Below are 13,125 nucleotides of genomic sequence, written 5' to 3'. Positions count from 1 at the left end.
CAAGCATGAGACTGAAATTCTGTTTTAATTCTTCAGGAAACTTCCTGTATAGTTTTGTTGAACTTTTTTGATTTTCCATTCATCAGCACTAGGCATTAGGAAATTGTCTATAACAGATTTCTGCATCTGAAAGTGTAAGAAGGTTATTCAGGTCTGGTCATGAATTGCTTAGATATTATGGTGAAAGGATCCTTTGAAGCATTTTAAGTCAGAGTACCAACTGGTATTAAATCCACAATATGCATTAAGTTCCCTGTGGTTTTTGTAAAAATGACACTTGTGAAGGATCTAAATAGATTTTGTTTGCTTTGTAGGTGGTGGACTGTGCTTGGGACGAACTAGTCAAGATCTATACTCCATCATGTCTGGCAGTTCCTGTTTAGAAGAGAAGATGATCTGACACACCAGGAACCTTTCTCTCTTCCCCCACAACCAGCATTGTGCTAAATTGTCAACAGTGTCACTAATCTCAGTGTCTCTTTATAAGTAAAACTGCTTGAATGGAGTGTTGTGCACTTGAACATGTGGAGACTTTAGGGCTTGGTTTGCTGTACAGTAGTACTTGAACTAGCAAAATGTTCCACAGCTACCTAGTGGCTGAAGAGTGGCCACAGCAGATATCAGTGGTGTCTTCAGAGCTGAATCACCAAAACAAATTTGTGATTTGTCTGGCTAACAATGAGAGCAGAATCTTCTTGTTCTTTATAAAGATTAAAAGTAACTGGCATTATATGTTGAGATGTCACTGTAGTAAAGAAAAGAAAGGAAAAGAAAGGAAATTAAAAGAAAATAAAGGCTTTTTACTATAAAGTACTGTAATGTCAACTGACGTTTGTATCACCCAGACGTATTTATGTTTTGCTGTGAGTCACTCTGCATTATTTTCTTTTGCAATATGATGCATTTACTCTTGATCGACAGTAAATGTCATAGTTTATAGCCAGCTGATTTGTTTGACCTTTTTGATTGCTGCTTCTCAAAGATGGTAAAGATTATTTTCATATATTTTTCCTTTAGATCTTTTTGAATAAAACAGTTGATGAGGTTATGTAGAAAGATGCTCTGATAATAGAGAAAATGGTTATGAAAAAATGAAATATATACAAAACTAATTAGATCACAATCCTCAAGATGTAGGGATAGGACAACCATCTCTTCTAAGACTTGTCTTCTATTTTCACTTAGAATATTTTTACAAGAAATAGGAGAGGAATGTGGCCATATATCCCATGTTTCTGGACCTCTGATGGCCTGGCCAAAGTGAGAACTGATGTCCAGACCAATTGACCTATATACATGCAGATTAATTATGTGATATAAGCATAACAGATCCAGCATGGCCAAACTATTGCAGTCACTACAATATCCACAACATGTTCTAGGTATGTTGAATACTTTGCATTCTCAGTTTGACCCCTCAGCCCACATGCTGGTACTTCCATCTAAGTTTTCTGGGACAAGTAGAGATTTCAGATGTTATGTTTCTCCAAACACCTCTGAATAGTGCTTTAGGATAAAACTGTGATAGTACTGCAGCATTCATTGGTGTATGTTAGCCTTCTCTCCTGGTTTCCTGCTAGCCCTTTTTTTACCTTCTTAAAACTGTCTCCTTTCTGCTGTTAGACCATCTCAACTACCACTACCACCAGGAGACTCTGCAGGTTGGGTCTTTGCAGATCTCTGGTCAGATTTGCACAGTGTGCTGTTAATAAATGCTCTGCCCTTCTGGGTTGCAGCACTCAACCAATAGCAGGCACTGCCAGATCTGCTGGATGCTTTGAAGTCATGAAGGAAAGAATTCAGCTGAGCTAAGACCTGCAAGTTGCAAGGAAAGAATGATTGTTCTGTCTTGGCCAAAGAGCCAGGGAACTAAGAGGTAGCCACAAGGAGACATGCATATAGTGATGTGGTATATAGGGCTGGACAGGAAGAAACTTGCTTCTACAACATGATAATTTGGATCCCAGTTGGATCTGGTATTTTTCTTGGTAAATACAAACTGCTCCCAGACTGGCATCTTTTTGAGCTGAATTAATAACAAAAAATATGTTTTATCTTTTTTTATGACAGTGTGCTGTACCAAATCCCAAACGTTTACTGCACTTTAATTCTGTGTGCTGAGGAATAATGCAAAATAAAGCTGTGCTGCATGCAGCTTTCAGCAGTACCATGGGCCATAAAATCTAATTTTAGGCATTAAAATTGATTATTTCAACTTCAATAGTTCCTCCACTCTTCTGTTTTATCTCCCTTTTCTGCTTTGATTACAAGTTGCTTGTCTGAGTGGAACATTTTGGTGGCAGGTGTGTATTTTATATGCATGTTTCTGGGAGGACAGAGAGAGTGGGTTATTCCAGAATACTGCCATGGCCTATCAGTTAGAAGGGAGGATTTAGAAAACCTAGCACAGGGGGGAAAATTAGGAATTCTGAACATGCACACTCAGCACATGAATTAAATCTTTCCTCAACTGCCTTCTCTCCCCTCATGTCCTGGTTAGCTTCAGTGCTGAGGGTTGCTGGATCTGGATTTAATTTTCTTGAAAGATGAGCACATCCAGAAGATGCACATAGTAAATAAAAACTGTGGCCTTTAATCTTCCTGTGTGATCTTTGAATGGTGAGAATGTGCTGTAATATTTCTGCACTATAATGGAAAAAACAATTTGGCAATAGTTGTTGCTGATTCTTAATTCTCAGGGAATATTTGCTGTAGTTGCTTTGAAAAATACTTCTTATTTTATGACCAAAATACTAGCTTCCAATTTTTTTTCTTTTCATTTACTGAAACAGTTAACAACAACAATCTAAAAGATGTAATGTGTTCTACTTTCAAACTTGCTCCTGTGAAAGATTTTGTTTTATTTAAGTCTGGATTTCTCTTTGGTTCAAGAAACATAGTGATTAATCAAGTTCTAAAGGTGTGGATTTGTTGTTCTATAATGCTATTAAATTAATTGCACACAGTATCTTTGGCTATACTCTTGTGTTCACTTCCCCAATTAATAAATGTTAAAAAAATAAATACATTGAAAGATACTGAGACTATCTTCTAAGAAAAGTATCATGGTTTATTTCATGTATGAATACTAGGTGATGGTTGTATTTTTCCTGTGTGCTGCTAGATACCATACTTCATGTATCTTTTCCTAGCTGTGTGTATCATCAGATCTTCATTTTCATAAAGGAAAGCTATTTTAAATTATTCTTTGTATCTGGTTGTGCAGAGTATGTATCAGTGATGAAGTGATCTCTCTCTTCTAGCCAAGTACAGTGCTGGCCTCAGATTTTGCTGCATAAGCAGGCTGTACTGTGCCTTTCAGTAGTTCTGCTCAGCTGTGCTCAGGGTCATGCAATGGGGAATGAGTGCAGCTCTACACAGTTCTTCCCTGAAAGACCTCATGGTTGCATTAGACTCTAATTAAAGCAAATTCTCCATTAACCATTTTATAGAGATCTTGACCATTTTCATCCAAGAAGCAATTATAAAAAGTCTGTGCTCTTAGGAAGACACCAGTTTGCTGCAGGTTTTGTTTTCCTCTCACCTGTGTCATTGTACCTTGGTGAAATGCAGAACTGAGCATAATTTCTTTTAAAGGATGAGAGTTAAGGTATCCTAATCATCCCATTAGGGTAAGGAACCACAGAGCCATTTTTTGCTATGATCTGCCCCACTGCCAGGCCAAAACTCTTCAACAGAGTCAATGTATGAGCTGAGCAGCCACTGTTCCCTCTGGACACATGAACAGCCAGTGTGGGGGAAGTTCCTTCATTTCAGTGTCACCTCTGATGATGTCTCCCTGCTGCTTTATTCATTGCCTCCCCAGTGAAGAGCTGAACACTTTCTGTGACTCTCAGAGGGGCAGTGGGAGACTAGTACTGAACCTGGCCTCAATCCATGTTGAGAAAGGGGTGGCTTGGCAAGGGACAAGCTTCCCCTCCACCTCCCTTTCCTGTCTATAGACAAAGTTAGGAGTACCATTGAGATGTTGCAAGAGAAGCTACCCTTACAGCACAGGTGAGTTCCAAAAGATAGGATTTGGTACTTGAACACTTACTTTCCAAACTGAGTATTGGTGCAGCCTCTCCTTGAGTTCTCCATTCAGTTCTGGGCTCACAATTTAAGGAGGATGTGAACGTCCTTGAATGCTCCAGAAACGTACCTCAGCTTAGTGGAAGGGCTGGAAGGCATGTCCTGTGAGGAGAGGCTGAGGGCTTTGGGCTTGTCTAGTTCAGAGCAAAGGAGATGGAGAGGAAACATTTTCTGATGCTTCCCAAGAAGGGCAAGTGGATAGGGAAGTGCTGATCTTTTCCATTTGAGACTCAAGTGATAAGATGCACGGGAATGGTTTAAAGATGCACGAGAGGAGGTTTAGACTGGACATTTAGCAGCATTTCTTTACTAAGCAGGCATTCAAACACTGGGACAGGCTTCCCAGAGAGGTGGTCAATGTCCCAAGCTTGACAGTGTTTAAGATGCATTTGGAGAGTGCCCTTAACAACATTATTTAATTTCTGGTCAGCCCTGAACTGGTCAGGCAGTTGGACTAGGATGATCATTCTACATTCTTAACAAGTGAAATAGCCTATTAAAATTTTTGTTTCTGATACATTTGTTTTTCTGTTTCAGTCAAGGAAATACTTAGTCCCCAAAGCAGTTTTGCAGCCTGATAATCTGCAATGTCAGAGATTCACTTCTCTAGTGATAATTTCACTGGTGAGGTGACAAATTGTTTCTGCCAGAGGATACACTCAGGCATATCCAAATTACTACAGTATTTCCAGAACGCACAGTCCGATTTTTTTTTCCATCTGCTCTTATTTGGCATGAGGGTTTTTTGTCTCGTGTGCAAACACTGTCAAGGTGATCCACACTCCTTTAAATTGTGTTGTGTGTGCACTTGGGGTGAGTCCAAATAGAGGCTGATGTAAATGTACTGGCACATTTCTCCAGTGGGTTCTGAAACCAGTCTCCAATATCTATTTTGGTGGGTTTTTTTTTTTCCTGCATTTCCAGTTTTCATCCTCAGACACTCATTTTAATGCATACCTCGTTTCATTTTATAAACCTTGCCCTGTCTCCTTTACTCTGCCTGTCCTGATGAGAGAAATCGATGGAAGATGTTAAAAGAAGGCTCAAGCTTATAAGGCAGCTCTGAATAAAAGTATAGTTTTTCCTTCCCTTGTGTTGCCTGACACTGCAGGAGACTGAGAGAGAGGACTGGCTGCCCGAGAGAGCTGCTTTTGCTTTGCCTTTTCGTTAGAGTCCATATGGTCTATTGCCATCTCCTGTTAAAACTTTCATCGGGAAAGTCGAGAGAAGCGATCAGCTTAATTAAGCTTTACCAGACTTTAAAACATCACTTTTGAAAGCTGTGTGTCACCAGTTTTTGGTGACTTCTCAGTGTGATTTCCTCTCCTAGAACCCGGTTCTCCCTGCAGCGTTTTCTTAGCAGCGTTCCCGTCTCTGCCGTTCGTAGCCCGAGAAGGCGCTCCCTCGGATAAGCCGAGGAAGCGGGGGAGCAGCGGGAGGGATGCTGCCGGCAGGCTCCAGAGATGCTTTTTCCCGGGAGGCCGTATACTTTCATGGAGTGGGAGAAGCGGTGCTAACCGCTTGGGAACGCGCGGGACTGCACTGATCTCCCCGCTCCGGGAGACGTGGGTTTTCCCACGGCTGTTCCAGGTTATTTTCGGGCGGGTGGCGCTCGGCTGCGGAGCTTTCCCCCGCGCGGAAAGCACCTCGGTGCCCGCTCCCGCTGTCCGTCCTGCTGCACCCCGGCGGGGTCGGGAGGGCTTGAGGACAGCGGGGAGCCTTCCCATCCCCGCTGAGCCGGGATTGCTCCGGGAACACCGCGGGGCAAGCCTGGAAACACGGGGGGCGGGGGAGGCGGGATGGGGGACACACCGGGGATGGCGTGGGGACACACCGGGGGCGGGGAGGGGACGCGGATAGGAGGGGAGACACGCCGGGGGCGGCGCGGGGGGACACGTCGGGGGCGGTGGCTGCCCTGCCGGGAGCGCGTCCTGCCTCCGCCCGCCCCCTGCCTCCCTGCGCTCGTCCCCGTCCCCCCGCGCCGCCGCCGCGGCGGGTGCCCGGGCGGGCGGCAGAGCCGGGGCCGCGGCGGCGGGGCCGTGCGCGGGCAGGATGCTCCGCTGGCGGGGCCGGGCGCGGGGCGTCGCGGTGGCGGTGGCGCACGGGCTGTGCTCGGGCTCGCTGAACATCCTGCTGAAGTTCCTGCTGGCCCGCTACCACTTCGCCTTCCTGACGCTGCTGCAGTGCCTGAGCAGCGCGGCGGCGGCGCTGGGGCTGGAGGCGCTGCGGCGGCGAGGGCTGGCGGCGCTGCCGCCCTTCGGGCCCCGCCTGGCGCGCCCCTTCGCCGCCGTGGCCGCCCTGGCCACCCTGCAGTCCACCCTCACCCTCTGGTCGCTGCGCGGCCTCAGCCTCCCCATGTACGTCGTCTTCAAGCGCTGCCTGCCTCTCGTCACCCTGGTCACCGGTGCCCTGGTGCTCCGCGACGGCATGCCCTCCCCCGGCGTCCTCGTCGCCGTCCTCATCACCACCTGCGGCGCCGCGCTGGCCGGTGAGCGCGACCGCGACCGCACCGAGACGGGACGGGGCGGGATGGGCAGGACGGGCAGGAGGGGACGGGACGGGACGGGACGGGACGGGACGGGACGGGACGGGATGGGATGGGCGGGACGGGACGGGACAGGCGGCCTCAGCGGTAGCCGCTCCATCTGGGCTGCGGGCGCGGGACCAGGAGGGCAGCGCCAGCCCGGGGAGAAAGATGCGAGGATACGAGTTAGGGTTAGGGTTAGGTGCTGTCCTGGGGGAGGCCCCTCAAGGACGGGCAGGTGCAGCCTTGCAGGGGTGGATGCAGCTCCGCTGTGATTGGTACGTTCTTGTAGGGCTCGGTACAGCCTTTTGGAGATAGGGGCGTCCTTATGGGGGTCGGTGTAAACCTGTGAGAGTAGGTACAACCTTATTGCAACCCTACAAGGAAGGTGAAACCTTGTGGAGGGCAGTGTAGTCTTATGGAGAGTGAGTGCATCTACAGGGGTAGATGTGATGTTCCGGGAGCAGCTGCAAGTCCATGGAACAACTGCAGCCCTGCTGAGGCAAGTGTGATTTTGTAAGGGCAGGTGCAAGCTTAGGGGTCAGCTATAGCCCTCTGGGGCCAGGAGGACCCTGTTGCTTTCCAGCCGAGGTGTAGACATGGTGGGAGGAAAATCTGGCACTTTGTGGCCCGACTGCACTCCTGGGTCGGGGGCTGCCTCAGACGACAGAGCACATGCACAGTGTGCAATTTAATCTGCAAAGTGGCTGACAGGGGGCTCGGGAGGGAAGGCTGCTGCTTCAGGGATCCCACAGAGCTCCATTGCTAGAGGGTGCAGAATGGCCAGTGGGTTGGAGGACAGGCAGCCCGGCCAGCCAGAGCTGGCATGGGTCTGTGCTGGCAAGAGGATGCCTGGGTTTGCTCTGTGTGTGCAGTTTCAGCTACAAATCTTCCACAGTGTCTTCACAAGAGGGAGAAGGCAATCTGATTTTGGCTGGGGATTAGAGCGGGGATGAAACTCACTCTATGTTTGCAGCTTAAACAAATGGATAAGAGATTTGTTGGGAGGCAAGACTTGGGACAAGCATGACAAATCCTAGGGGTTATAGAAAGTGCAGTGATGCTTATTTCCTAAATATCCCTCTAGTCGAAAACAGTGCTCTCTTTCTGTCTCACATGCAACACCCATTATTTCTCTCTGTGACTCTGTGACAGGAGCTGGTGACCTGACTGGGGATGCTATGGGCTATGTGACAGGCGTGCTGGCCGTGCTGATACATGCTGCCTACCTGGTGCTCATTCAGAAAACCAGTGTAGATAGTGAATATGGACCCCTGACAGCTCAGTATGCCATTGCTGTTTCGGCCACCCCTTTCCTCATCATCTGCTCCTTTGCCAGCATGGATTCCATCAACGTCTGGTCCTTCCCAGGGTGGAAGGACCCTTCCATGGTATGCATCTTTATTGCTTGTGTCCTGATTAGTTGTGCCATGAACTTTACCACCCTTCACTGCACTTACATTAACTCGGCTGTGACCACCAGCTTTGTCGGGGTGGTGAAGAGCATCGCCACCATCACGGTAGGCATGGTGGCATTCAATGATGTGGAGCCCACAAAGTTATTTATAGCTGGTGTTGTGGTCAACACCCTGGGGTCTGTCATTTACTGCGTGGCCAAGTACGTTGAGACCAGGCGGCAGAGCAACTATGAGGACCTGGAGAAAGAAGCTAGAGAAGAGGAGGGGAAAAGGCAGGCTGGAGACCAAGCTCTCTTTGCCATGGAGACAATTTCCCAGGGGAAGGGGTCTGAGGAAGCAGTGGTCGAAGAATCATCCACAGGGCAGAGACAGAGTGGAGAGGAAGAGAAGGACATCACTGAGAAATCAGCCAAGGCACTTCTGGTGCAGGGAAAATCAACCATTACACAAGAAGTGAACAGAAGCTCGCTGAAAGAAGCCTATCTTGGAGTATGGAGGTTGGTGAGGGGTGCTAATTATATAAAGAAGGATTATTTGATAGAAAATGAAGAGCTACCAAACCCTTAAAAAGTAAATTTGAAAACCTATTGCTTGAGGACAGACACCTGGTTTTCTGTACAGGGGGAAGGCAGAGCATACATTTCCACATCAATGCTTACAAATCCAAATCATTCAGGATGACTTTACCTCATTGTCAAAAAGCAAAAGGTCACAGTTTGCTTGTGCTTTGGCTTGCTTTCAGCTGCTTTCAGTATGTCACTTCAGACCCACCTCAGCTAAGGTGCTGACACTCTGCTGCAGAGACAGGGAGAGCTGTGTAAAGGGAAGTCATGGGGTGCTTGCCCAGCAGCAGGGAATATGAGGGACATCAATGCCATTGAGACACGTGGCAGTGCCAGTTATTACAGCAGTGGCCCATACCTTAGATTGTGTCTGGAGCCTAGTGATTTTAACACATTTGGAGGCTCTGTCAATGTTCTTCTGTATCTGTATCCATCCAGTTACAGGTATTCTACATAATGAATTCCTACAATATAAACTCGTGTTAACTGTACTTTTTTGTGCTTCTCTGTGTCAATACAATTGCAGGAGAGCTAGAGATTGTGCCACTTCAGTTATATTGGTGTAAAATTCCTCTCTTATCTGATTAATTGAAGCTCTCCAGGCTGAGCCTTGGACCTGGTTTACATTGGGTGCTTTGTGTCTTCAGTAGAAATACTTTAGTCTTGTGGTGGTGCACATGAAAGCAGAAGCAGGTCTGAGCTTCTAAGAAGCTTTGACTGGGAAAAGAAGGATGTTTATCTATGAGCTTTAACTACACGTAGCATTTGGAATGTTAGCTTGACTCAAATAAAAGAGCTTGGAAATGTTGGCCTGTATTGACTGGATTTGGGAGGGCTATAAAAATTTAGGGGAGGAAGTGTGTGCCTTGTGTTATCCCTCCTTGTACCCTTAAGTCGGATGAATCAGAGCCTGGACTGGAACCCAGGTGTCCTCTTGTAAGCAAAGACCGAGAGCGGAGCAGAGCCGAGCTGGGGACACCAGCTCTGAAGTTCCCAGGGGCACTTTTGCAGGACAGTTGTGTTACATCCCGGGCACATGCTGGTCCCTAGCTTTGTGTGTATCCACCCTGGCTGTCCCTGCACTGAGCTGTGGGGGGAGCAGAGTGCGGGCAGGCAGCCGGAGTGCCCGGAGCAATGGCACATCCATGGCCGAGTGCTGGGGAGAGGCATGCTCGGTGTGCTTGGCAGGAGAACATCCATGGCTTTGGCTGAAGCAGCTCCCCGGTGCCCAGGCTGTCCCTGTCCCCGTGGGCTGGGAGGGGCAGAGCTGCCTCTCCCCATGGACACTCAAGAGCTCCAGCGAGGTCTCTGCCGCATATGCTAGTACTTTGTTCCACATCTGTTTAAGTGGAAAGACTGTGGAAACAAGTGTTTGAGTGCTTCTTTGCCTGAAGATATCCTTTTGCTAGATAGATAGGGAGTACTTGAGTGGAACCTCTGCTGAGACTAGATAGAGAAAAGATTTGATTGTGAGTATTTCTCACCCCAAAAGGGTGCTGCAGCCATTGGGGCCACCGTGACAACAGACTGAAACAAGCTGTTATCGTTTTCTGAAGAAATGAGCCAAGTTTATTGTTGTTGTTGCTGTTTTTATATTGTTGTTATTAATAATTATTTATTATTGTCTATTAAGCCACTGAACTGAAAATCAGTCATTCCCACAGCCCTAATTAAGCAGTGCCTAGCCCCGTGCTCTCTCCAGCCGAGCAGGCAGCATTAGCCTCACAGCGCGTTCAGTCTGAAGTGAGCAATCTGCCCAGCAGGGAATATTTGCAAAACTGCTCTCTGGGGGAGCTTTAGGTTCTTGTCAATAAATACAGGCAGAAACATCAGGTGCTGTGGCAGTGTGTTTTCAGAATGACTGCATAAGTTGGCTGACCTGGCATCACCCATGAATTTTGAAAGAGTTGGCTTAAAGGACACTTATGTTAAAAGCCTGTAGCTGGTGAGCTGGGGGGACAGAGCTCTGTACATCACATGTTATGTATACCTTGTATTTAAGAGGTACTGGCTGTATGCCAAAATACGTTTACCTTCTGTTCAAGCTCCATATGGGATCTTTTCAATAAAAGTACTATTTATTGTTTCTAGGCTAATATAATAGGGCTTTTATTAGTTTTTCAAATGTGTCCTAAAGAAGTTTGTGCCTATGACTTATCGTTGCTGTATTACTGAACTCATTGTGATATTGAGCTGCTTTGTTATCATACAGATGGCTGGAGAGAAACCCACAATTCTGATCTGTCCTCACTGTGCTTAGTGTTTTCTGTCCACAAAAAATGTGTGTCTTACCACCTGGATGCCAGTCTTAGATCCTGTAGTGCACACACCACGTTTGACACATGCAGTAGGAAGCTCTGCCCCTAGACTCTTGTATCAGGCCTTTTTCCTGAGGGGTTAAATGTTTTGCCACTTACTGTTGTTAAATTATTAGTAGAAATCTGTGGAAATTCAAAGAGTTTTGATTATCAAAAAGCTGCTGTTACAATGTTGTGCATTTGCATGTATCGTCGAAATGTGATTATATTGTATTCTGTTTTTACCTGTAAATTCCCTAAATTAAAATGGGAATTTGGCAAATTCAATCCAGTTTTTTCAGTAACAGACACTGTTGCACAACAAAATAAGAATACTGCCTCGTGCTGAGGTATTTTAATAGCATCGGTGGAAGACTGCAGAATATGTGGGAATAAAATGTACTGCTTTCCAAAAGCCTTCTGGTTTTCTTATTGTTGCTATTCCAGGGTGCTCATTTTTGCTTAATTTATAGTTATTCTTGTGCCTTTATACCATCCAAGTTTCCTCAGCTTGTGAGCACACACTATAAACAATGTCATGGACAGAGGGACTAAGGATGGACAAAGGAACACAGGATTCTGAAGTGCTGGGGCGTCAGTACAGCTCAGAATTTCTGTGGTTCTCAGCAGTGATATTTTTATTTGCATATTTAAGATCATTTGATGTCACTGGTGTAACTGTTGTAACTCCAGAATTAATAAAAGCAAGATGATGCTCATTATTAGTAGTTCTATTTAAAAATGACTGCATTTTTAAAGGATGTTAATATTAATTTTGTTTTACAATGTAAAGTATTTGTATTTCCATCTATGTCACATGGCAGTGCCAGGAGATGACTTAAGCATTAATTTTTACCTGTTTGCTTTGGATGAAAGGTACATAATATGCCCATGGCTGAAACTGGGTTGTGCCAGACCAGGCTGTTGCCGAATTCAACTCAGAGCTCCACACAAATGTGCCTGCAGGTTGATTTAGAGAAGGAAACCATCCTTGTTGTCAGATAATGAATGAACCTGATGCACAATGGCTGCTTTGAGAATAAATAGGAATTTCAGTGTCAACACATCCTTGAGTAACACCTGCTGCAACACTCCTAATGTGCACGTACACGCACATGCACGCACACAAATACACATGCAACAGGACAACAAGAGCCAGGCTGGCTTCTTTTTTCAAGTGCTTTCTTGTCTCTAAGAAATTAAAGAGGGGACAGTTTATTTTGAGGCAATTCCAGTTAATATTTCTAAGGATAAACTAAAAATTTGCACACATCACTAATCTTGTATTTGCCATTGCTTCCACCTGGAAAATAAGCAGCAATCTGCAAAGAACCATCTGAGAATGAAAGAAATTTTACAGCTAACTAACCAACACTCCAGACCCTGCATACATCCAGGGGGTAGTTTATTGCCAGTGTTTAATAGCGTCTTGTAATTCTGTTTGTTGCAAAAATGTGTGTTTGTTGCAAAGGCTTTAGTAGGCAAAAAGTGCAAGCCCTTCAGCTCTGGTCCTGAAATTAACATTGGAGCATTTTGCTGCTTATCATGGTGAAGGGTTAACACCTTAACCCTCTCTGCCTGTTTCCTATATAATTTCACTGCTGCTTTGAGCTTTCTTCTGTGTTTTTCAAACGAGTCTCTTAAGTGCAGTGGAGGCAATCAACTCTGCTCTCAATTAGCTGCCATATTCATGCTTCAGTTGCTTGTTGAAGGTCATCAGGAAGCTTTTCAGTTCAACCCTGTAACTGTCAGGAACTGATGAGCATGCACATGCCCTCTTTTCTCATCCTTTGTTGCTGCTGTACCTCCCAAATGTTTTTTTTTTTCCAGTGTCCATCCTAAAAATCTCTGCAAGTGATGGAGGACTTGCCAAAGAGGCTTCTTCCAGTTTTGTTGGTTTTTTCTTTCCAGAAGGGCAGGGAAAGGGATGGACCAGCAGGACTTGTATGTCCAGATTGCTTCTTTCTACCTTTGTGCATGTTTCTGCCCACAGCTCGCTGCATCCCAGATCCCTATATAGCTCAGCCCTGGCTGTGTCCCAGCTTCTGGTGGAGCTGTGCCCGGGCTGTGCACAGTGTCCTGCAGAGCTGGGCTGTGCTCGCACCGGCGCCGCAGTGAGGGCTCTCATTCTGCCACACAGCCAGCACTGAGCCCAGCTCTGCCTGCCCCGGGGCAGGTTTGTCATGCACACACAACCAGGGGCTTTTCATAGTAACAACCTTTTAAATAAT

General features: G+C 46.3%; 2 protein-coding genes across 2 annotated transcripts in view; both read left to right on the top strand.

The window, feature by feature from the left end:
* Window positions 1–2,968, top strand: part of PEX7 (peroxisomal biogenesis factor 7) — a 42,823-nt gene extending 39,855 nt beyond the window's left edge. The window contains exon 10 of the mRNA XM_079299228.1: window positions 315–2,968. Coding sequence (XP_079155354.1) covers window positions 315–383 — 69 coding nt within the window. The 3' untranslated portion in view covers window positions 384–2,968. The remainder of the gene's footprint in view (window positions 1–314) is intronic.
* Window positions 2,969–6,141: 3,173 nt separating this feature from the next.
* On the top strand, window positions 6,142–11,616 carry SLC35D3 (solute carrier family 35 member D3). Its single transcript, XM_079299226.1, has 2 exons — window positions 6,142–6,580; window positions 7,772–11,616. Exons 1-2 carry the CDS (start codon window positions 6,145–6,147, stop codon window positions 8,599–8,601), a joined length of 1,266 nt encoding a protein of 421 aa, XP_079155352.1. The 5' UTR covers window positions 6,142–6,144; the 3' UTR covers window positions 8,602–11,616.
* The last annotated feature ends 1,509 nt before the right edge of the window (window positions 11,617–13,125 follow it).

The sequence above is a fragment of the Erithacus rubecula genome (genome assembly GCF_903797595.1).
Source record: "Erithacus rubecula genome assembly, chromosome: 2".
Taxonomy (NCBI): domain Eukaryota; kingdom Metazoa; phylum Chordata; class Aves; order Passeriformes; family Muscicapidae; genus Erithacus; species Erithacus rubecula.
This window is presented reverse-complemented; position numbering and strand designations above follow the sequence as displayed.

Bases quoted from the DNA above. Each gene is read 5' to 3' on its own strand.
- SLC35D3 (XM_079299226.1), top strand. From the start codon at position 6,145: ATGCTCCGCTGGCGGGGCCGGGCGCGGGGCGTCGCGGTGGCGGTGGCG. The intron at 6,581-7,771 runs GTGAGCGCGACC...ACTCTGTGACAG, and splicing joins CTGCGGCGCCGCGCTGGCCG to GAGCTGGTGACCTGACTGGG.